Source organism: Nipponia nippon, unplaced genomic scaffold (genome assembly GCF_047370975.1).
Source record: "Nipponia nippon isolate SJK-2023a ecotype South Korea unplaced genomic scaffold, ASM4737097v1 scaffold_1, whole genome shotgun sequence".
Classification (NCBI taxonomy): domain Eukaryota; kingdom Metazoa; phylum Chordata; class Aves; order Pelecaniformes; family Threskiornithidae; genus Nipponia; species Nipponia nippon.
In genome coordinates this window covers 98,098,870-98,121,339 of record NW_028262290.1, presented here as the reverse complement: position 1 = coordinate 98,121,339, position 22,470 = coordinate 98,098,870, and the positions used below count along the sequence as shown (strand labels likewise).

The window sequence follows — 22,470 nt, the reverse complement described above, 5'->3', positions numbered from 1 at the left end:
TGCAGGTGTTCCTCCCCTGGCCAGGAATCACCTACAAGCTTCGTACCTACAGAGTTCAACGAGTGTAAAAGCTCCATCATCCATTAGCGTGCCAGTGCACGGAGGCTGCAATATCCCTTGACCGGTCCTTCTTAAGTTTCCACATTTCCAGTGCTTTGCATGCTTCATAACACAGAGCTGGACCAAGGCCAAAGAGAACGTGTGAGAGAGAGCATTAATCCCGATGTTATCTTCCCCTCAACGGAGCGTTTGCAAAGCCTAGAGAAGAGCCGTGAAAATATTTGGTTGTCTCATAGCTCACAGCCACTCACTCTCAAATTAATTTTGTAGGCAGTCCCTGCCGGGTGGGTTTGATCTCCGCCTTCGCTTAGAAGAACTTACTTTGCTTCCATTTAACCGGACATAATTCCAGGGTAAGAAGTTCTGGGCCGTTGCAGGTGACGGCGGATGAAGGCAACTGGGAGACGCCGGGTGCTAAAGAGGAAGAGGGCCCCGAGGAGCGGCTCCGTTGGGCGGCCAAGCCGCCGCGGGCAGGGCCTGCGGCGGGGGCTTTCCGCGCCGGGCCGGGCCGGGGGAGGGGGTGGGCCACGGGGCGTCCCGCCGCCCTGCGCGCCGACAGGGGGCGCCAGAGAGCGACCACAACAAACGCCCTGCCGGCCGCCGCCGTCTCCCGGGGACGGCGGCGCTGATTGGTGGCGGCGGCGGCCCGCAGCGGCGAGCGGCGCCTGCCGATTGGCCCGCAGGTGCGGCTGGGCGGGGGGAGGGGGAGGGGAGGGTATATGTGGAGGGAGCGGAGCCGGCGGAGCGCAGGCACTGGGGGAGCGCGGACGGTTGTCGGGGGTGCTGGTGGTGTCCGGGCGTGGGCGGCGGCCGCCGGGGGAGGCGTGCGTACCTCAGTGTGTAGCGGCAGCCGCGATTCCCCACCGGCAGCAGCAGCAGCCGCTCCGGGTGTCCGTGGCAGTGGCGGCGCTGGCTGGCCCCAGCCATGCTGTGCTATGTGACCAGGCCGGACGCGGTGGTGATGGAGGTGGAGGTGGAGGCGAAGGCCAACGGCGAGGACTGCCTCAACCAGGTGAGGGAGCGCGCTGCGCTCTCCGCCGCGCCGCGGCAGCTCGGGGACCGGGGGGGGGGGGGTCACGGTGACCGGTGGGCAGCGCAGACCGGTGCTGCCTGACAGACGCGCATGAGAGCCGCGAGCCACCGCGCTTGGGGGGGCGGGGGGGGGGGCGAGGAGCACGGCCTCGCCAGCTCGCGGCGACCCCGGCGCGCGCCCCGGCCGGTGAGGGCGGCGGCGGCGCGGGGCAGGGCCGTGCGGCGGCGCAACCCTGCGCAGCGGCGTCCGCGGCGGCGGGGCGGGGAGGCGGCGGCGGCCGCAGTCTCCCCGCTTTCCTTCTGGCTGTGGGTTTGGTTTTGTGGTTTTTTTTCTTTTTTTCTTCCCCCTCCGTGTTGGACGCAGAGGTTGCTGCATCCCCGGCCCCGCGGCTCTCCGGCCTTTCCGCCTTCTCCTTTACAGCGCGTGCGGGCAGGGAAGGCCTCGGCCTCATTGCTGCAGCTTGCTCTAACTGTCCCTAGGGTGGGGGGCACGAGTGGGACCCACCTGGCCGGGGTGACGCCGCCCGGGCGCTGCCGAGGTGGTCCCCGTGGCCTGCTGGGGCCGTGCCGGTCCAGGTGCTTTCGCCCTTCCGTCGCCACCGCCGCGATGTGGCTGCGGCGCCTGCCGTGAGGATGCTGGAGAGGGCCAAAGGTAGCGGCCCAGTCTGTTGGTGGCATCTAAATAAAACTTGTGGGTTGTACTTTTTTCTCCTTCTTGCCTAGAAAGTGCTATTGGCTGTGATGTTGAATAACAGATGCTCTTCTCTTTTGGAAATTCAGTGACTCTCTTAAGTGCCTGTCCTGGGGGTGAGGAGGGGGAGGAATTGGACCATTGAAGTCTGAGTGGTTTTCTACTAGTGGAGAAATTCCCAGTTTATTCTTAGTATTTGTCTACATGCTGTTTTGTATGCAACTTTAAACTCCAAATAATTAAGTAATCTTTTGTATAAAGGTGCTTACAGCAGGATTTATGTTTTTGTGTTTTAAGTGAGCAGTCTGAAACAGTACTTGATTCAGGTGATATTTTTCATTGTTATGTTGTAGGCTCATTATAAAGAACCTCTTTCTTTCAGGTTTGCAGAAGGTTGGGAATTATAGAAGTTGATTATTTTGGACTGCAGTTCACTGGCAGCAAAGGGGAGAATCTGTGGCTGAATTTGAGGAACAGGATCTCCCAGCAGATGGATGGTTTAGCTCCGTATCGATTTAAGTTAAGAGTCAAGTTTTTTGTAGAGCCGCATCTTATCTTACAAGAACAGACAAGGTAAGGTAAAGATGGTTGTAAGTCAACTGAATCTACTATTTTGTTTTCAATTTCTGTAACTTGTGAAAGTGGTTAGACACTGGTTTTATTTCTTCTGTCTTCTGGTAATCTTGCTTGACTTTTCTGTTTGGTTTTAAAACCTTAGTGTTATTTAAATGCATTACTCTTTTTTTTTGAAAAAAAAGGAACAAAACCGGTAATGTTGTAAGTATTGTGTAGCTACCAGTTAAGTAATGAGTGTAGGTAATTCCATGAGCACTGAGTGCTGGAAGTGGAAGAAACTAAGCTACCAGTAGCAAGGTATTTATATGGTATTTGCATGTCCGATAGTAACCCCTGTTCAGTGGTGTTACTCTAGGTCGTTCTAAACCACTGGTACAGAAAGGCAGGAAACAATTCCTCCCACAGAGCAAAAAAACTTGCTGAATTCCTTTTTGTCTGGTATTATGTTACAGTAACTTTCAAATAGCTACAGGCCCTTTGAGGCTACAAAAGAAACAGCTGTTTTGCTTCTTCTGTGGCCAGTCCTCTTAACTAAATTGTTATACTGTTAGCCAATTGTAAGAATTAGTCCTCTAAGATTAGCAGTGAACATTTGCTTTTAGTCCTTGAGTTTGATTACCACATGAATTGCAATTGAGTTATCTTTAAAGAAAGCTGTGCGCATACATATTTAATGCTGACCTTTCAACTAATTTTTTCCTGTTAGTTTTAGATAGTAGTTAATAGAAATTGGGCAAATTGAAATCTAGTGTCTATATGATAATGCCAAAACATGTTTTCACTACTCACCTTAACTTGGGACTTTCAGAATTAAGACCATGGATACAGCACGGTTGTTTTGCACAGAATATTTGTCTAAAGAATTTGGTCAGAGGCTGACAGCATGATTTGGTGTTTATTTTGTAGGAAAAAAGGTTTTGAGTTAGGAGCATGCATATATTTTTTTTTTTTTTTATTTTTTGATCTAATGTGCAGGGGAGAGGCTTTTGGGGAGCAGTGATTTCAGGTCACCAATCTGGTTGAAGTTTTCAGAATGTTTGGAGTTAGACCCTAGTTGTCCTGCATAATAGCTTTAGTTAGGCAAATGCATTCTAACTAAATTCCAGGTTTGATGTACCTTATTTTGAAAAAATAAATTCTACTACCCATGGCATGTCTCTGGGCTCTTTTTGAGTATTTTTCTTAAAGAAACTTGTCGTCTTATTTAAGTATTCTTAATGAGAATAAGTATAAAATGAAATAATGAAGGATTTTTATGTAGAACAAAAGGAGCAACACAGTTTCATACCCGATGAGGCAGAAGAGATTACCCTGAGCATGTTGGATGTGTCTCCACACACAGACCAAATCAGGGTGAATCTGAGGAAACCTAAAGCTGATATGGTTGGCGGTTTTATTCTATCCTTGATGAATGTTTGTTCAACTTCACAAGGTTTTTGCAGACACCTGTGTTCCTGCTTTCAATGCTGTCAACACAAGACCTGGCAGGTTGTGCAAGTTAATAGAGAGCTTGAACTGGTGAAGCATACCCCAAGGGCCTAAAAGACAGGTTGTGTAGCTAGAATGTAACAGAGCTTGTATACCTACATCGAAGTAGCAAGTACTTCTCCACTATAAAGATGACTTTAAAAGGTTATAGGTGGGACAAGCTTTCTTTTCTGTATGAACTAAGACTGTTCTAAAACTAGTATTTTAAACTAGCAATTTTAAAATTAATTGAGGCTGAGTCATCAGAAGAGATCTATTAAAAATTATGCTCTGGAAATAATTACTTATAATTTTGGAGAGCAACAGGCATTAAAACTAGTATTTAATGTCACTCTGTCTTGCAAACATGAATAGTCCAGAGGCTTCAGCTAAGCTGTTCTGTCTACATCCTGAGAATTTTTAGTGTTCTTGCCACAAACACAAGTGGTAAAAGAGTTTGCAATAGCTGCCTTTTAGTTGTGTATGCCCAGTAGTCTACACATAACAGACCTAGAATCCCATCATGCCCGTGGTTGATGTATATTTCTGGAGTGTTGACACCGAGATTCAGTAGATTTACTCTTTTTTTCTACTCGGGTCTGCTTGAGGATTTGCATAGGCACATAACTGCATTTGTATTTAGCTTGCGTGTAAGCATGTGTGGTATCAAGGAGAAGACAAAAAACTTGTTAAACCTGTCACTGAACTTTAAATCAATAGGTGTATCATAGAACTGCAAGGATTAGCTGTGCAGTTACAGCTGACACCTTGTTTCTTACCTTTACGTGCAAGGTCAGTGTGCTGGTCAACAAAGAAATAGCGATGGGGGTATCCTTGCTTTCCTTACCAGTTGTGTCCACAACTGATGTATAGGGTGTTTCTGGCAGAGCCGTTGCCTTCTGGTCCCTTGTGTGAAGAAGGCTGAGGCAGTCTCCCAGTCTTTTACTTGCTGCCTCTGATGCTGTTTTTAGCTATAAATCAGATGCATGTTGAGACTGCTTTTGAAATCTGGGAAGCTGCAAGTAATTCGAAATGTTGTTGATATGCTTCATCATGATGATAATAGCGAATGTTGTGACTGAGTTGTTACCAGTTTTTTCTATATACTTTGGAAGCTTTGTCAACCCCAGTTGTACTGCTTCATTAGAGATCCTTGTCTTGCACTTAAACTTAAAACTCAGATGTATGTTTGTAGCAATTTAATGTTCAGGTTTCTACATGCTGTGTGAAAAGCTGATCTGGCAACTGAACATCAGCCTCGGCTTCTGGTCTCTTTAATCAGCGTGCAATCTGGTGGAAGATCACAACCTCATGCATTTTAATCTTCTTATGCAAGGGAGCAGCCTTGCTACTGAGCGCAAAGGCAGAGCAGGTTCTAATTGTACATTTGACCACGATGGCAACAACCCACCTTCACCAAGTGCTCTGCGAATGGGAGAACTGCATGGAAAACAAACTTCTTACTGCGCTTCCTCTCCTTTTACAGGGTTAAAAGTGGTTTATTTCTATTGTTCTCTCGATCCCAGTTTCTAATCTGTATTTTGCTGCCTGGTACTGAACTTCACCACAGGATTTTGTAGTTTAGAATTGTTTTCAGTGGAATGAAAGTGCTTCTGTGCAAGAATGCTATTCAAATTTCATCTGCCGCTGTCAACTCGAGTTGCGCAACCAAGTCTGAAATGCGAACAGCGGGCTTGGTGAGAGGAGTTTGAGTAACCGTGTCGTTTTTTTTGAAGGGAGAATCACATTGGCTTGAAAAGGACTGCCATCTCTTTGCTTAAAGATACAAGTGGTGGTGCAAGATCTAGATCGTAAGCTTTGGCTCATGTCATGTTCGTTTTCACTCTTCTCTGTATTTCTTGATGGGTATTACAACAGTTCGTAAAAAAGGCAAAAAGTCGGGTGTTTTTGTCAGAATGACTTATGGGTGGTTTTTGTATCGAATGTCGTGAAGCGCTGAGTTACAGCGAGGAGCTGGGACTCGGAGAAACGCTGATGGTTCCCCAGTCGGGACCTTCAGGAGAGCCCGTGGGGGAACGGGGGCGGGAGGCGGCGGCTGCCGGCACCGCGCTGCCTGCGGGCGGGGCGGGGCGGGGCCCGGGCGGGGTGTGACTCCAGGTCACCGACCGGCAGTAACCTCGGCTCGCCGCGCCGGGGCGCGGCCCAGCAGCCCCTGATTGGGCTGCGCCGCTGTCTCGGGGCGGAAAGTCGTGCTGCGCTGGCGAAACGCTGCCTTTGGGAAACGGGCCACGGAGAAGCCTCGCAACTTGCGGCCACCCGAACAACGAGCGTGTTTGCCCAGCCGCGCGTGAGGCAAATGGTGCCAAACGGTCGTCCGGGAGAACAATGGTCTTAAGTCTGGAAGGGTAAAGTCAACATCGCAGTGATCGCACAAAAGTAGAAACAATTTTCAAGTGAATCGTATTTTGAGCAATGCAAGGTTTATCCAGATGTACTTCATAGAATCATAAATATCTCAAGTTGGAAGGGACCCATAAGGATCATCGAGTCCAACTCCCTGCTCCTCACAGGACTACCTGAAACTAAACCATATGACTAAGAGCATCGTTCAGATGCTCCTTGAACTCTGACAGGCTTGGTGCCACGACCACTGCCCTGGGGAGCCTGTCCCAGTGACCAGCACCCCCTCAGTGAAGAACCTTTTCCTAATGTCCAAAGAACCCTAGCTGATGACAAATGTGGAAATGTTTAATCCTCACCCCCGAAGAGTTACATTAAGCTCTTAGTGAGCACCCCTACTCCCAAGAAGTGGCAGGAATTAAATTCAAAATGGGCAAAGTTATTTGTCTTGTGCAATACGACTGAAAAATCAAATATTCATATGTAAGCCATGACAACTTAAAATAACATGTCAGATTCTAACAGGCCATGCAATCTCATGAAGCATTCAAAAGAGCTGTGTTTTGTCAGCCTTGAGATAGGTAATTATTGTTTTGGAAGCTGTTGAAAAGTTGTGTGGTATTTCCCAGTATTGGAATTATATTTACAGAGTACATTGTATTTGCAGCGTTATCCAGTTGTATTGATGAATTAGTTAAAATTGAGAACTGGCTTGTAAAATATTTTGAGCAGTTAGATATGTGTCATAGGTAGAAGATCAGAAAAATATCCTCTTACCCTGTTAGCATTGGCTAGCCAGTGCAGCAGTGTTGTGGTATTTGTTACAATGCAATAGAAGTCTGCTGTAATAGACAGCTGGGTGAGTGTCATGGGTCTGTTTGTCTAAATGAGAGTTGAATTGCAGTTGGTAACCTTTCACCCACTCTGCTGAGAGCAAGTAAGAACAAAGATACTGAGGAACATAATTGTAACTGTATGGCTTTGCTTTTTCATATTGAGTGGCCTTCTGCTTTTAAAAACAGAATTATATTTTATTGCTAAGAGATCTTTATCAGTATATTTTTAGGGAGAACAATAATGCTTCTTAATTTTGATTCCTTTAGACTACAGAGAGTTGTAAATTTACTTCAAGGTAGGAAAGAGCTTTACCCTGTGGTAAGGAGTGTCATACCCCAAGGGGAACAGACAGTTCCTTGGGACGTATGCTAAGATTCTTGCCAGCAGTCTGGCAAGAGAATGGGTTCTTTTGGCTATATTTCTAGTTTAGGAATCATTAGTCATATACAGATACTTTTATTGGTAAAGGATTGGGGTAACTTTTTCCACTAGCTTAAGTTTAGAGCTTAAAACTTTTAATATAGACTTTACATTTCTGTTTAGCCTGTTTTCCTTTCTTCGATTAAAGTAGTAGAAACAAGTTTTCAGTGGAGGACTTTGAATCCTGATGCACATAATTGTCTGCAGTGAGTTAAGAATGAGAAGTTAATCTTGTATTATGTATACTCTACACTTCTAATAGCGCTTATTTCGTGGGGCTGTTACTACCCATTCGGTTGGCAATAACTTAAGTCATTTGCCTCCTGTAGTGAAATACTGACATCCGTTTCTGGTAGTGGTGTTCAGTATAAGTCAGCCTGCATAAATTGCTTCAGAGGGAGGCAAAAAGCAATTGATGTGATATCTAGGTTTGTGACTTCGGTAGCTGTAGTTTTTTGTAAAATGGGCCATCTGCTGCAATCTCCTTGCAGCTTCCCCTTTCTACAGCATTTGTATCAAATTACTTACGTGCAACTAAAATACATTAATCACACTGTACATTTGATTTTACTGAGTGCTTTAATATTCACATAGAACTTAAATTGTATGAAAAGCACCAGGGCAAAATAAGGATACAAAATCAATATAAAATCACCAATGTAACTAGTGCTTGAAGAAAGCATGTGACCCTGTTCTAATTCTAAAACTGCCTTTTCTTCCTTCGGAAAGGAAGAAATTCTGCCTGGGCAGTGACTAATGAAGTATAGCTTTGGCAAACTTGAGGCTTTGTCCTCTAATCAGTATTTCTACATACTGTTTTGATCTAAGAAACTCAAAGGAAATGTTCTCTAATTGAATATACAGGACTATCTAGCTAGCATGAGGTTTGGGAAGGGGGAACTAAGGCTGGTTTAGGTTCTATAGACTGTCTTTTGTACTGATGCTGTCATGTGTAGGACTCGGGCTACAAGTGCAATGGAAAGTTCTGTTTGTTCTTAAAGCTGCCACTAGTTGTTCGATGTCCCAACATGTCTGGCAGATGTTAAGATGACTAGGAGCCACAATAATTGATTGGTAAAGTTCAGAGTTGTGAAGACTTGTTTTCTATGAAGATTTCAAGGTGAAATGAAACTTTGGCAAGAGTAGTAACAAAGCTGCAGAATGTGCTAAGAGAATATTGGGGCGGTGGGGTAGGAAACATGGCTTTTGTCTGACTTGAGTTACCTGTCAAATTTATGACAGGTAATATTAATGTGTCATGCATAACTGAAGTGGTGAATGATGCAGAAACAAAAACAACTAATTTCTTATATGGCGGTCAAACTAAGATATGCTACCAGCAATGTTGGAAATGTAACCTTTAGAGGACTTCAATTATAAACAGTTCAGTTTTAAAACAGTTCATTGTTTTAAAACTTGCTTGGTAAAAATTCCATTAAGCATAAAATACTAACACTGAAATAACTCTGTGAAAAACTAAGTATCCTTTTACTGCACAACCTGAGTATCTTAAGAGGTGGGAAAAGCTTGAACAATTTTTTCATCGTCTCTAGATATTCCTAGAGAGAGGAGGGATGGTGGATTAAGTGCTATTAGTGATTAGGTCACAATCTCATTTACAAAAACTTAAACACTTTCTGGTAACTAAATAGAATCTGTAATATGGCCGGGTTTTCTGCAGATGATCTGCTGGGTCCTTTAGATTTTGCAGAGTTGGATAAGGAACTGCCTCAAGGCTCCTAATGCTTTAGTTTCGCTCGACTGTATTCAGCAAAAAAAGCGCATTCTTTTGCCGTTCTAAGGATCAAAAGACTTTTCTTTGTTTCTTTTTACACAAAACTAAAAAAAATCTTTTATAATCAGATTCTGGCTAGTGTCATGTTTTGAACCTCGAAGGGGATGATTTTGCAATGGATATTATATAACTTTGGAGAAGTGCAATCTTGGGAAGGCTGGATGGGCTAAGCAGAATCTGCACTAATCAGAATCACTTTCCGATGTACAAAATGTTTGTAACCCTTGCTGTCTTTCAATTTCTAGATGCTTTTCCTTCTTCAAACACACTTAAGGACTCGATTAAAAAAAAAAAAACCCAGTGAATTTGCTACTTGGTTCAGGGCATCTGCTGTAGCAGACTGGTATGAAGTCATTCACTGTCACTCAAAACCTAATTTCACTGTCAGGCCCTGTGTTAACTAGCTTCTGACCTGTTACATGTGCCGTTCAGGCTATGGGCTTGGGCCAGCAATGGAGTTTTTAGGTGCAGACCAATGACTTTGTGAGATGGGCTGCTAAGTATGGGTGTTTGTTTTCTCTGACTCAACAAAATAGCTTACCATAGTGTAAGCCAGGGCATGAACTTGCAGAGCTTTAGTTACTTTGCAATAACGGTCCCTTACACATGCCATGCCTTTATCCCCTTTAACAGAAAAATGCAAAGTAGCTTAGTCTCTGAGATGTTTTCCTTTATGTGATAGGAGCCAGTTATGGGAAGTTACTGCATGTTAGCTGTTGTGATGCTGTTTCACCTTGTACCTTAAACTCATTTGTCTACCTATGCCATTACTGGCTTTTTAGTAATGGAATGTGACAAGCCATGCCTCTGCTGTAGTTTCTGTAATGCATCTGAATTTGCAGGAGTGATCTTCTGCTTTTCAGCTCCCCTCTTGATATCAATAAGGTCTTCCCAGCAAGGGGAGGAGACTGATTTTTCCCTCTATGGTCAGTGCTGTCATATGTGTAAAGTAAACTGAAGATACAAGCATCTAGGTGTGGTAGTTGTAAACACCTGTCAGCTAATGAAAAGAAAATTGTCAGATATTTCTTTGAAATACCGTATGTGTAATTAGTACGTAGTTACAATGACTGGAAAACCTGTTCTGGTATTACAGAGGATCAGAAGTGCATGAAAAGCCATTTATTTTATGAAATATTGATTGGAATTAGGGAAATGTCTACTATTTGAATTTATTTTGACTGTAGCACTTCAGTAATTTATCAAATACTTTGTCTGGATTTATGGACTGAGCCCTAAAAGGAGTATATACAACCTATGCATTTTAAAAGCCACAGATAAACCTTTTTGTGGCCTAAGCCAAACGAGTTATGAGTTAGCAAGGTAGGAGAAAGGGATTGGAGCAGAGGTTTGGGACTTGCTCCAAGAAAAGCCTAAGCAAGGAATAACCTGCTAACAGTGGAGACAACTGTCCTGTCCAAAGTTCTGATCCTCTTACTGCCTAAACTTGTACCCTGCACAGAGTGAGGATGTTGGCTTCTACCAGACCCCCACTAGAACTGCTGAAGTGTAGACTGATGTCTAGACATCAGAGTGATGCAGTTAAGCACTTGTGTCACAACTGCAATGAAGCTCTAGCATGCTTCAAACTGCTTGTAAAAGGAGGTGTTGGAGCTGTGACTTGCTGCAGGAAATGGATTGTAGGGCAGCTTATCATACAATCACAGAATGGGTTGGGTTGGAAGGGACCTTAAAGATCACCTGATTCCAGCCCCCCTGCCGTGGGCAGGGACATCTTTCACTAGACCCAGTTGCTCAGAGCCCCATCCAGCCTGGCCTTGAATGCTTCCAGGGAGGGGGCATTCACAACTTCTCTGGGCAACCTGTTCCAGTGCCTCACCATCCTCATGGTGAAGAACTGCTTCCTTATATCCAGTCTGTATCTACCCTCTTTCAGTTTAAAGCCATTACCCCTTGTCCTATCACTATGCTCCCTTGTAAAAATACGGGATAATTTAATGCCTACTTTTTTCCTGATTGCAAAAGTTCTGGATACGGGGCATCTTTTGGGCCAGTATTTTCTTAGCTGCAGCATTTACTGTGGTAGAGCTAAGAATGAACACAAATTTTGCAAGTTACGTAATTGCTCACAGTGGTGAAAAAGTAGCCGCATTTGCCCTGTTGTACATGGAATTGTAGGGCGCGACAACAGGATATACATAAGGTATTATCCAAAATTGCTGTTGGAAGGAAAGCTAATCACTTACTAGCGTCTTGAACTTCAGTGATGAGTGATTCAATATAGCTTTTTAAGAAAAGTAGATTACACTTAATTTTAGAAAAAGTAAAATGTAAATGTCCCATTACTGTGGAAGGTAAGACACATCCCTGTGGGTACTAGGCTTCGTTTATTGAAATATTTTTTTCAGTGATACGTAACTACTTCTGCATGTGGTTTCCATAAATATCTTGAGTCTTAAGAACAAATGCTAAGAAATTTATTGTCTTCCCAGAGGGGAGATAAGGATGAATTTATAGAAGTTAAGGTAGACTATAGGGGAAATTAGCAGGCTGCTGTTAGTGTTGGTGGAGATTTTGATTTTTCTAATTAACTGATGTATTAGATAATTAAGAGCAGCTTTGTGAATTTTCCAGCTAGGTGTCAAACCTGCCTTGATCCGAAGTGTAAAGGTTGGTCTGACAAATATGCTTACATAATGGATGTTTTTGTATCTTATTCCACAATGCTTTTTCAGATGTTTCCAGTTATTCTGTTAATCATGTCACTGGCAAAAGCACCACCTCCCCTTCGACTGTGGTGGCAGGGGCATTTTGGCTGTGTAGAGAAAGTGTGGCTTCTCCTGTTGCATGATAGATGTGTGTATGCTGTTTTGGGCTGCTCTTCACAAATTTGCTTTTCTGAAATGCAGAATAATTTGTAAATGGCAACCAAAGAAATTTAAACATAGGAAACTAATCCAAATATATTTCATTGGTATTTTACTCACTAAATTGAAAGTACTAATTGGCCTTAGGAATTAAAGCAGTTCTTAATCTTAAGAACATAGTCTTAAAGTACTCATTTCTTTTAGTAGTGCATTTAATACTGTCTTCATCTTTAAGTATAAGTGAATACTAAGATGGAGGCCCTTTTCTTGCCCTTGTGCCAGACTTTCTCTAGTTGGTACGTTCATTGCAAATTCTTGATTGCCCAAGTAACGATTACCTAACATATCTGAGATGTTATTTGATACATATCTTGATTACAAACATCTTTTAACATCTTGTGTAAGCAAACGTTTCTGATTTCATTGCAGGCATATGTTTTTCTTGCATATAAAAGAAGATCTTCTCGCTGGTAATCTTCAGTGTTCTTCAGAGCATGCAATTGAGCTTAGTGCATTGTTGGCACAGATGAAGTTTGGAGATTATAACCAGAACACTGCCAAGTACAATTATGAAGAGTTGTGTGCAAAAGAGCTCACCACTACCATTTTGGAGAGGTAAAAAGAGCACAATGATATAACCTCCTTTTTGGAGACCAAAAGCATAAGATTTTTATGTCCTTGATTGCTGATGCTATAATGTATCTTGTGTTGTTAAAAAAAATAATAATTTAGATAGCTTTGGGGACCAAAATACAACCTGAATGTTTAACTAATGTTCTGATTTCAGTTCATTTTTAAGCTCAATTATGAGTATTTTTTTGTGAAAAGCAGAAGCTGTTGAACTGTAGTACTTGGGGAAATACAGGTATCTAAATACTTAGAGCAGGGTAATCAAATTGCAAGTATGTCTTAGACCTACACTTGTGAAAGAAAGTAACAAGAATTTATCTGGCTTAGGACCCTTACAGTGAAGTAAACAGGATTCCCGAAACACGTTCATAGCTCAATGCCTGAGTATCAAGAAACTTTCGGTGTCATGCTTTTCTGTAGATTTTTTTTTTTTAGTTATGAACTTAGTGGTTGTTCAGGTGAATATGTTGCGGTGGGGTGTTAGTTGGAAAGCCTGGATTACATGTAGCTTTTTAACTTCTAAGCAAATGCACAGTATTGTCTCCTGAACATTCTTGGGATGTTTTGGTAATTCTCAATTCTTTCCAGTTCGTGATTACTGGAAATCCATAGCCAGATAAAGCAGGTCAGGAGCATTTAATAATCTGTTTAACTAGGTCATCTAAAAACCCATGTTAAAACAAGCTGCTGACAGTAACAGCACATACTTGAGTTATTTCACCTCTCCTTAATCTTTTTATCAACAGCATTATTGCAAAGCACAAGGAGCTAGAAGGTCTAAGTCAAGCTTCTGCTGAATACCAGATTCTACAGATTGTTACAACGCTGGAGAACTATGGGGTAGAGTGGCACTCAGTGAGAGACAGTGAAGGGCAAAAACTCCTTATTGGTGTTGGACCTGAAGGCATATCCATTTGTAAAGATGACTTGAGTCCTATCAACAGGTATGTGTTTTGTGGAACCATTTTCATCTTCCATTTTTCAGAAGTACTCAGCATGCCTCTAGTTTTTACATAAATATTCAAAACTAAAAGGAGTTATTGAAATGTAGGGTCTGAGGATGCTACCTGCTTATAATCAAGATGACAACTGGCCTTAATATTCTTGATTTTATGTGTATTTTTAAGGCTGCATCTTCAATCCAGCATTACAGACAACAGTCGGAGATCATTGTAACTTCTGGTGAAAGTGCACTGTAGTAGTTTGTGGAAAATGCCCTTATCCTTAAAAGCTAAATAACCTTTCTTTTGTATTCATTTATAGGATTGCTTATCCTGTTGTTCAAATGGCGACTCAGTCTGGGAAGAATGTATATCTGACTGTTACCAAGGAGTCTGGTAATAGTGTAGTTTTGTTGTTTAAGATGATCAGTACAAGGGCAGCAAGTGGACTCTATAGAGCAATTACAGAGACGCATGCGTTTTACAGGTCAGTATTGCTACTAGAGTCAACTGCTGCTGCTCTTCTCCACAGTATTTGAATTAAGTGCTTAAGCAACCAGCAGTCTGACTGCACTTCAGAAATTCTCTGCACAATTTTGTTCTTTGCAGCCTCCACTTTTCTCTTAAGTCCAGAAGCTGAACAGGTTTTTGCTCCTTTCCATTTTGTGGGGTGGGAGTACAAGACAAGCAAAATTTCTCAGTCTACCACTATGAATAACAGCACTTCAGAACATAAACTTACTGTGTTTTTTGATACTTCATAAACAATAGATGCATTTTTTTGTCCCTGTGTTAAGAGGGAGTATGAGAAAGCAAAGGAGAAGATCTTGTCTTTCAGAATATGTAGGTGTAGCTTGTATGCACGTGTACTCCTTGTTTCTCCTTCATCTGGCTCCTCCAGTTGCTAGAAGTTATCTGTATGCCACCTTCCCAGCCCACGTATTTAAAATCTTCCTACAATTCCTGTGTCCTTGCTTACGTGCCCAGGATTTTGTTTCATGCCAGCAGCTATCCATCCTTTGAGATAGGGATGCTATACTCATTTGTTGATGACTGATTTTTTTTTAACCCCCTTTTCATTCCTACCGTGAGGTCCAACACTCATCAGTAGAACTGTCAAAGACAGTTAATTTAGAGAAAACACCGCTACCGCATACCAGTTTCAGTTAGTTACTTTGTAAGAGAAGAATTGGACGTAAAGCAGAGGAAAGTACATACACTAGGCAAAGACCTGTCCAGCTTCTCAAATTAGATAATTTTAATACAGTTAAAGCAATTAACATCAACTGGTTGCCTTTCTAACCACTGCAGCTAATTACAGCTAACCACTGCTTATTTTGTGAGCCTGATGGTAAGCATGTCGTGTTCTGCTCTGTAATTATATGCCCTTGCACTGCTGTTTTGCGCTCTTCATACTTTTTTCTGGGCAATTAAAACATTATATAACCTCTTTAGTCTGTCTTAACTTTTTGAACTTTGTCTCTGCTTGTACCTTTTGCTGTCCTTCACAGTTTCTGATTTTAATTTGAGCAGAATTTTAGCTAGGCAATAGCATTTGGCCATAAGCTTAGATCTTGGACCTTAGGCCTGGTGAGGCTGTAGTCCTTGTGTTTTGTGTTTGTGTTTTCTTTCCTACGTCGTCTAGAGAAGCGATATGCCTCTATAGGCTTCTGCAGATTTAACTATATCACTGAAATATGTGACAAGCATGGTTAGGGTAGCTGAAATACTCAGTGGCAAATACAAATGGCTTAATTCTCTACACTGCATTCACACTGGTTCCCCTCAGATATAATATTAATATATAAAGTACTGAGTGGAAATTTGGTTAAAGACATTACTTGACTCTACGCTAAAAATTTTTGAGAGCCTGTCTAAAGAAAGAGGTGTTATGCCAAAGGCTATTAATTGGAATTCTTTAATACAGTGTTTGGAAATTACCATGTGAAGAGGTGTTGCCAAGCTGAACTGTGGATTAAACAAGCGTTGGCTGTTTATATTAGCATAATGCCTTAAGTCCCTTCCACAGCCTGAACTCCATTTTACCAGACACTTCACATTTTTGAAGATGTAAAATAACTGTCACTTTTCCATTTTAAACTTTTCAAAGTAGAGTTGTCATGCAAACAGCATTCAAGAACTTAAAATATTACCTCAGGCTGCTCTTTTTGCTTTAATTTCAGTGCTGTTACTTCACCTTTGGAACAAATTATTGTAGAGATGGGTTTACTGTTATTAACTTACCAAGTTTGCATTTGTCGTATTGTTTTATAGGTGTGACACTGTCACCAGTGCTGTCATGATGCAGTATAGTCGAGACTTAAAGGGCCACCTGGCATCTCTATTCCTGAATGAAAACATTAATCTTGGTAAAAAATACGTCTTTGACATTAAAAGAACATCAAAAGAAGTTTATGATCATGCAAGGCGAGCTCTTTATAATGCTGGCATTGTGGATCTTGTGTCAAGAAGTGACCAAACCCCACCAAGTTCCCCCCTTAAGTCTTCGGAAAGCAGCATGAACTGTGACAATTGTGAGGGTCTTAGCTGCCAACAAACAAAAGCTCTGCAAGAGAAGCTGCGGAAGCTAAAGGAGTCCATGCTTTGTATGGTGTGTTGTGAAGAAGAAATAAATTCGACCTTTTGTCCCTGTGGCCACACAGTATGCTGCAAGACCTGTGCTGCCCAATTACAGGTAATTGCAATGCCATTAAGATGCGAGTTAGCAAATATGTGGAAGCTTTGGTTTTCCTTATACTTGACAGTCATGGATTAATATGTTTGTTGATATTCAAGGAGAAGTTATTTTTATAATTTTGTTTGTGGTAAAATAATTCCAAAGAACATTCTGTTTAGATGATGTGTTCGAAAGATAAGTTTTAGCTGTGCAGACTTCACTTGGGGTGAGGGTAAGAATTAGCTGCATGTTTCTCACGGTAGCCTGTTTTAAATATTGGAGACTTCCCTCCCTGTACACAGTAACAGAGTACTTTTTGTGTAATCTCCATAAGTGTAGAGAGTCTCAAAATATGAAGTAAACTAACTTCCGAATGTTCTTCCTTTCCAGTCGTGTCCTGTTTGCAGATCTCGTGTAGAGCATGTCCAGCATGTGTACTTGCCCACCCACACCAGTCTTCTCAATCTGACTGTGATATGATCTACGTGTACACTTTAAACCCATCATGTACTTTTTAAACTGCACTAATACGAAATGCAACCATTGATTGTGAAGAAGGCAATCGCTCTGGCACCTATCTAGGATCAGAAGCAAAAATACTGCATTTTTGAACATAAACATTCTTTGTTCAGCATGTCCAAAATGGTTTGGGACATCTTTTGAGAGCAGAAGTGTAATCAATTCATGTTACTTAAAAGGAGAATGATGCATAAGCTTGTAGCATGGTGGCGTTGCCAAAAAGCTAGGTGACCCTGGAGAAATGTGGTGTACACATATTGATATACCCAGCAAGAGCAACGCAGCCTTTTGTTTTACACTCTCTAAATCCTTTTTAGTACGGTCACTCCATTTATTTTAATAGCAAGACTAGCTTTTACAAATATCAGTTTAGTATGGCTCATAGTTTCTGCTTTTAGTAAATTGCTTTAAAGAGAACTTCTTTTAAAAAAAAATTGGTTCTTAAAGTTACAAAGCTTCATCAAGCAGCTGAGTTTAATTCAGAATTCTGTTAAATAGAAAACAATTCTGAGAGAATAGCTTTGGAAGGGTAGGACAAGTTTGTTAATCTGAAAGTGCTGAGGGTGGGTCAGGAAAGTCGCCTAGCTGGCAATGACCTGTGGAAGCGCTGTTATGGGACTTCATTCACAACTCCCAGTGGGCAGGGTTGCTCCCAGGTTTCCCACATCCAGCTTGGCTGGTGGTCTTGGGAGCTGCAGTCGGCTGCCCTTTCAGTGGGCTCTATTTTTGGAGGCTGATTTTAAATTATTAAACATCTACTGTTAGTTTGTAAAATAAGGGTTGTGTATGATTTTAAATGCTTTCTTCAGTTAACATCTTCATTGGGTAGGTCATTTCCTGCTAAAATGTTTTTAGTTTCCACCCCCCCTCCTTGGGCATTTTGAGCTCTGGTTTCCTAGTGTATTCTCCAGGGTACAGAGGGAACTGGAGGCCGTGTTTGGGTGCAATACTGGCTTAATCAAAGCTAGAAAAGTACACTGTCACTTTACTGAAATTTTCTGACTATACTTTTCATATTGCCTTAATGTAGCAGTAATGTGTGTTTATGCATCTGTTTCTTTGCACAGACATTTTGTCAAAATATTAAAACTACTTTTTTATGACACATTAGCATATAAACCTTACTCTAAGAGGGTATTTATTTTTTCACTTTGTAAAGAAAATTTTGTTTCCTCATGAAGCAAGAGCTTTGTCCTATATCGTAGGCAACTTCTGTCTTTTTATATGCGGATTAATAAAGGACTTTAAAAATCTGCTTTGTGTTACTGATAAGACTTTCTTTTTGTTCTGAAATTCATCTGAGGCATTACTGAAGAGAAAATACAGTATGAAGTATTTTCATGCTTGTCATCCTGAATGTTGGGTCATGTTTTAAGAGGGGAATGAAGTTTCCTCAGGTGCCTGCAAATTTCAAGGGAGGGAAGAAAACTGGTGTGGTATAACCACCTTTGTTCAGGCAGTGTACTTCGGAACAGCTGCCATTCCAACAGTAAAATAGCCTTCAGAATTAACTTTGTGAAGAACTTCCCTACATTAAACTGCCCCAAGTATATGGAATATATTCTAGCAAGGTGAAAGAAAGGAAAAAATGCAGCTTGTGAGTGGAGACTTGAGTTTCAGCAATCCTGTCTAGGAAAGTTCTTAATTACAGATGTGTTGGCATCTCTTTTTTTGACTGAAGCTATTCATATTTACTAACTCATGACTTGACTTTCACATTCTTGAAGAGCTGGTGCTTGAGTGCTTCCAGCACGGTCCTCTGGCGTACCCCCCGCCAGTAGGCTGAAGGATGTAAGGCAGTGCTGGGGTCAGACCAAAGCTCTCTGTAATCCATGGGGCTCTATTCTAGCAAGCGCAAACTGAAGCCACTTAACTATGACCTTTTGAAATGAATTTATTGCTATTTAAAACATTGTTGCAGAGTAGTGTCTCTTGTTGTCAAGACTGTTCATCAGGGATAGAAGCTTGAGGCCCTGGACCTAAAATGATTTTGGGCTAATTCTGAAACGCTGCTGATCAGGGAAGGGGGGAGGTGGCTGGCAACTAGGCAATGAATTCTGAATACAAGAGCTGTTTATCTCGATGTCAAGCGCATTAGGCAGAAGATAACTCACCCTTTTAAAGATGAAGATTTCATCTCTCTGCAAGTTGGTGCTACTGAATTCACTTTCAGTGACGATAAAAGTTCCGAAGGAAGGTTGTGTTGTCCCTGTGTGCCGTTTCCAGGAAGGAACAGGTCCGTCAGCATACTGGGGTACAACAGTGCTAAAGCAAACCTTCCTTGCTTCCCAAGATTACTTTCTTCTGCGCTAACAGAATCGTGTTTGTAACATCTAATCCATCATCCTCTGGCAGCTGGCTGAAATGGCTTGTAAATTAATATAAATGGATGTTAATGCAGGCATCTGATCTAAAGCATTCAGCAAGATCAAGCTGTTAAAATAGGCAAGCGTTCACTTCGGGTCCTTGTAATTAAATTGGCTGCGTAATTAGACATCCCTAATAAAAATAATTCCAGTAGTTAGAACTCTCATCAAGGTGGGGTTTGACAGGTTATGGCGTAGGTGGAATTCAGGCCTGTGGCTCCTGTAAACACCTCCCGCCTCGCCTTGAAAAGCTGTGCAGAGGACGGGGCAGGCGCGCGGGGTACGGGTCCAGGCAGGAGTCTGGCAAGTGCCGGTGGCATCCGAGGGCGCTGGGAGCCTGGTTCCGTGCTGGCGAAGGAGAGCCCGGCGCGTGAGCAGAGGCGAATGGCTTTTTCCAGTCCGGAGGGGCGAGAGCGGTATGTCGGTGTGTTCCACAGCCAGCGGGGTTTTAAGGGAATGCTATTACCTCTTCTGAGAATTGAGTACCGGGTCACCTCTTCTGAACGTTGCAAATCACCAAAAGCCTCGCTTGGTTCGTACGTAAGATCTAACGGGATGCAAACCAAGGTAAGAATAGCTTTGATGTGTTCACAGGCAGCTTTCTTCAGAAGCCTCGTCTGAAATGGAGTCAATCATGCTACGCTAGAAAAGTTTTGCTTTATCATCCCAAACTGCTGCAGTGTGTGTTGCTCAATGTTTGCAGTTCCAGTACGCTGCTGCTTGCAAGAAGTACTGTGTCCGATCCACGGGAGCTGCCAAGAGCTGTGAAGAGTGTAAAAGAAGCAAAAGGCAATCCTGAACTCCACATGCCGTGTAGCCATACTGCAGAAAGAGTCAGGTCTTGCTTGCCAAAGTGCTGTTCTTTCTCCTAAGAAGCTTTGTCTGACTCTTGTAATGGATGGCAGTGGCGAAAAAACAAAACCCCAAAACAAAAAAACCCCAGCAAAATAGTTCGTGGGAACAACTGGAGCTTGTGTCCTTTACACTTCTTCCTCAGGAGCGGGAGGATTGATCGCAAAGCTTCATTCGGTGCCTCGCACGCCTTAGGTCAGCATATCTGCGCGTACCAGGCACTCGTGAGGAAGCCGGCTCCTGTACCAATACTTGCTACCAAAAGCTAGTACAGCTTGGCAAGAAAACTCGGTTCTCATTTATCTTCGAAGTTGCAATGCAGCTGCTGTAATCCCCTCGGGTGTGTGCAATGTCATTTGCAAAGTCTGGAGTCTCGAGTTTCTGCTACAAGTACCTAGGCGGGGAAAACCCACCTCCAGAGACAGCATGACTTGCTGGGTAAATTCAAGCGCAGGAGCCCTGTTAGTTCCTTGGACCTCCTGACGGTAGGACAGCATTCAAAAGTGGCCGTGTGGAGAGAGGGTTGTGAGTTTGAACCGTTAGGAGAGACGTTCTTACTAAAATACTGTTACACTGAATTGTTATTAATAAACAAAACAGGGATTTAGCAATAACTACACCTGCGCTACTAGTGCTGGGAACTCCCAGCCCTCCGCTGGTATCTGCCTGGCTTTCATCCTCCCTTCGCTGCATCAAGATCTCTGTTTATGGAGAGCTCCACCTGCGAGGGACTACAAAGGCGGGAAGTTGAGATGTTTCGAGTTACAGCTGTTACAAAACCACAGCTCTATCCTCCAGCACATAGTCGCTCATTTCAAGGTACACACCAATGTTAAAACGCTAAAGAACTGTAGAATGGAGGCTTCTGTATTTTGAAATTATTTTAATTTCTTTCCCAAGTGCCATAAAAGGATGTACACAGCAGCACTCATACATTTCAAAATTTATTTCCTTGCTAAATCAGCACTGTTGCGTTCTTAACGCAATGCCCTTGGGGGAAAATTCTCATCCGTCAGCCTAGACTATTTCACTTCACAGCAGCACACTGGCATGTTGATCAAGGACGGGGGAAAATTACAGGTCAGATTTCCCATATACGGTTTTAAACAACAAACTTACCATGGAGTGTTAAAATTACAAATTGACGAATCGTAGCTTTGGCAATGCCTGGTCAAATATCCTTCCTGAATTCCCACCCCACTTCGACCGAAAACATGCCGTAGCGCCAGGTAAGTGCTTCGGTCGCCTTTGTGCCCATGGGTTCAGCCAGCAGCAACCTGTTAAAACAGAAAGTAGCAACAGACAAATGGGTTTGAAAGTAAGAAATCTCAGTAAAATTGTGGAGGGGAAAAAACCACAACCGGGGCAGACTGGCAGAAGAGGGGTGGACTTTCCAGGGCAGGGTCTGAGGGCAGCTTTGCTGGAGGAAGCCCGGGCAGGGAGTTCCCAGGGGCCGCCTGGTGCAGGGTGCAGGGTGCAGGGCTGCGGCTGCGCCTGGGACAGGCGGCCTGGCAGGGAGCACTGCTGGCCCTCGGCGAGAGGGTTTGGGTGGGAAGTAGTCCAGGGGAGGCAGGACAGGGCCGGGCAGGCGAGCCTCTGCTGGGCCGGTAACTCCCCAGGGAAACTCCCACCGGAGCACAGTCCAGGCAGGCCACAGCCAAACCTCCCCGTCTGTAAGGAGCTCATAGCATCACACGACTTCAAGGTAAGCCACCAGCTGGAGCCCCTTGGTTCAATGCTTCCTTACTGGGTGGTAAAAGCTATCCTGGTTTCAGGGTCTTCTAGTTTCCTGCAAAGGGTGGTGTGAGGTAGGAAGAGGCACCAGAAGAAACAGAGGAAGGGCTCTCAGCCCCAGCTAAAACAATCACTGGTTGGTGCAGTAGTGGGAAAACACAAACTGTGATGGCTCTGAAAACTCAGTGGGAATTATGATTCCTCTCCATGTGAGAGTGAGACGTGAGGGATTCAGAAGAGTGAATGAGACTGGTGCTCCCCTACACTCAGAGATGGTGAGCAAGGTTCAGCGTGACCTCCTGTTCTCACCAGGACTGGAGACTTGTGTGGCCAGTGGCTAACTTACATAGCAGTCATGCGTACACCAAGTTCCTGAAAGAAAAAGGTCAAGCAAACAAACCATACCAGCTTTCCGAGAGCTTAACAAGAGGTCACTTGCTGATTTCTTGCCAACTAAAATGCAGAATCCTTTTCAGCTGCTTGGAGGCTGGGGGAGGGCAAGACACGAGTAGGAGGGGAATCAATCTGCCCCTGAAAGTTGATGCCTGTCTCTACCTTCACTTTAACCCTCTCCTGAGTGACCCGATTTAGCCTGTCCACTATTTGCTGACCCTTCCTTATTCCTGAAGACTCTTCTGTTCTCTCACCACTGATTTCTGGGATCCATCACCAGGCTCTGAAGCC

General features: G+C 43.2%; 1 protein-coding gene across 1 annotated transcript; it reads left to right on the top strand.

Moving 5' to 3' along the window:
* The first annotated feature begins 806 nt into the window (after positions 1 to 806).
* Positions 807 to 18,089, top strand: MYLIP (myosin regulatory light chain interacting protein). Its single transcript, XM_087764191.1, has 7 exons — positions 807 to 1,072; positions 2,166 to 2,356; positions 12,497 to 12,682; positions 13,444 to 13,641; positions 13,961 to 14,125; positions 15,913 to 16,333; positions 16,706 to 18,089. Exons 1-7 carry the CDS (start codon positions 986 to 988, stop codon positions 16,793 to 16,795), a joined length of 1,338 nt encoding a protein of 445 aa, XP_087620317.1. The 5' UTR covers positions 807 to 985; the 3' UTR covers positions 16,796 to 18,089.
* Positions 18,090 to 22,470: the final 4,381 nt, after the last annotated feature.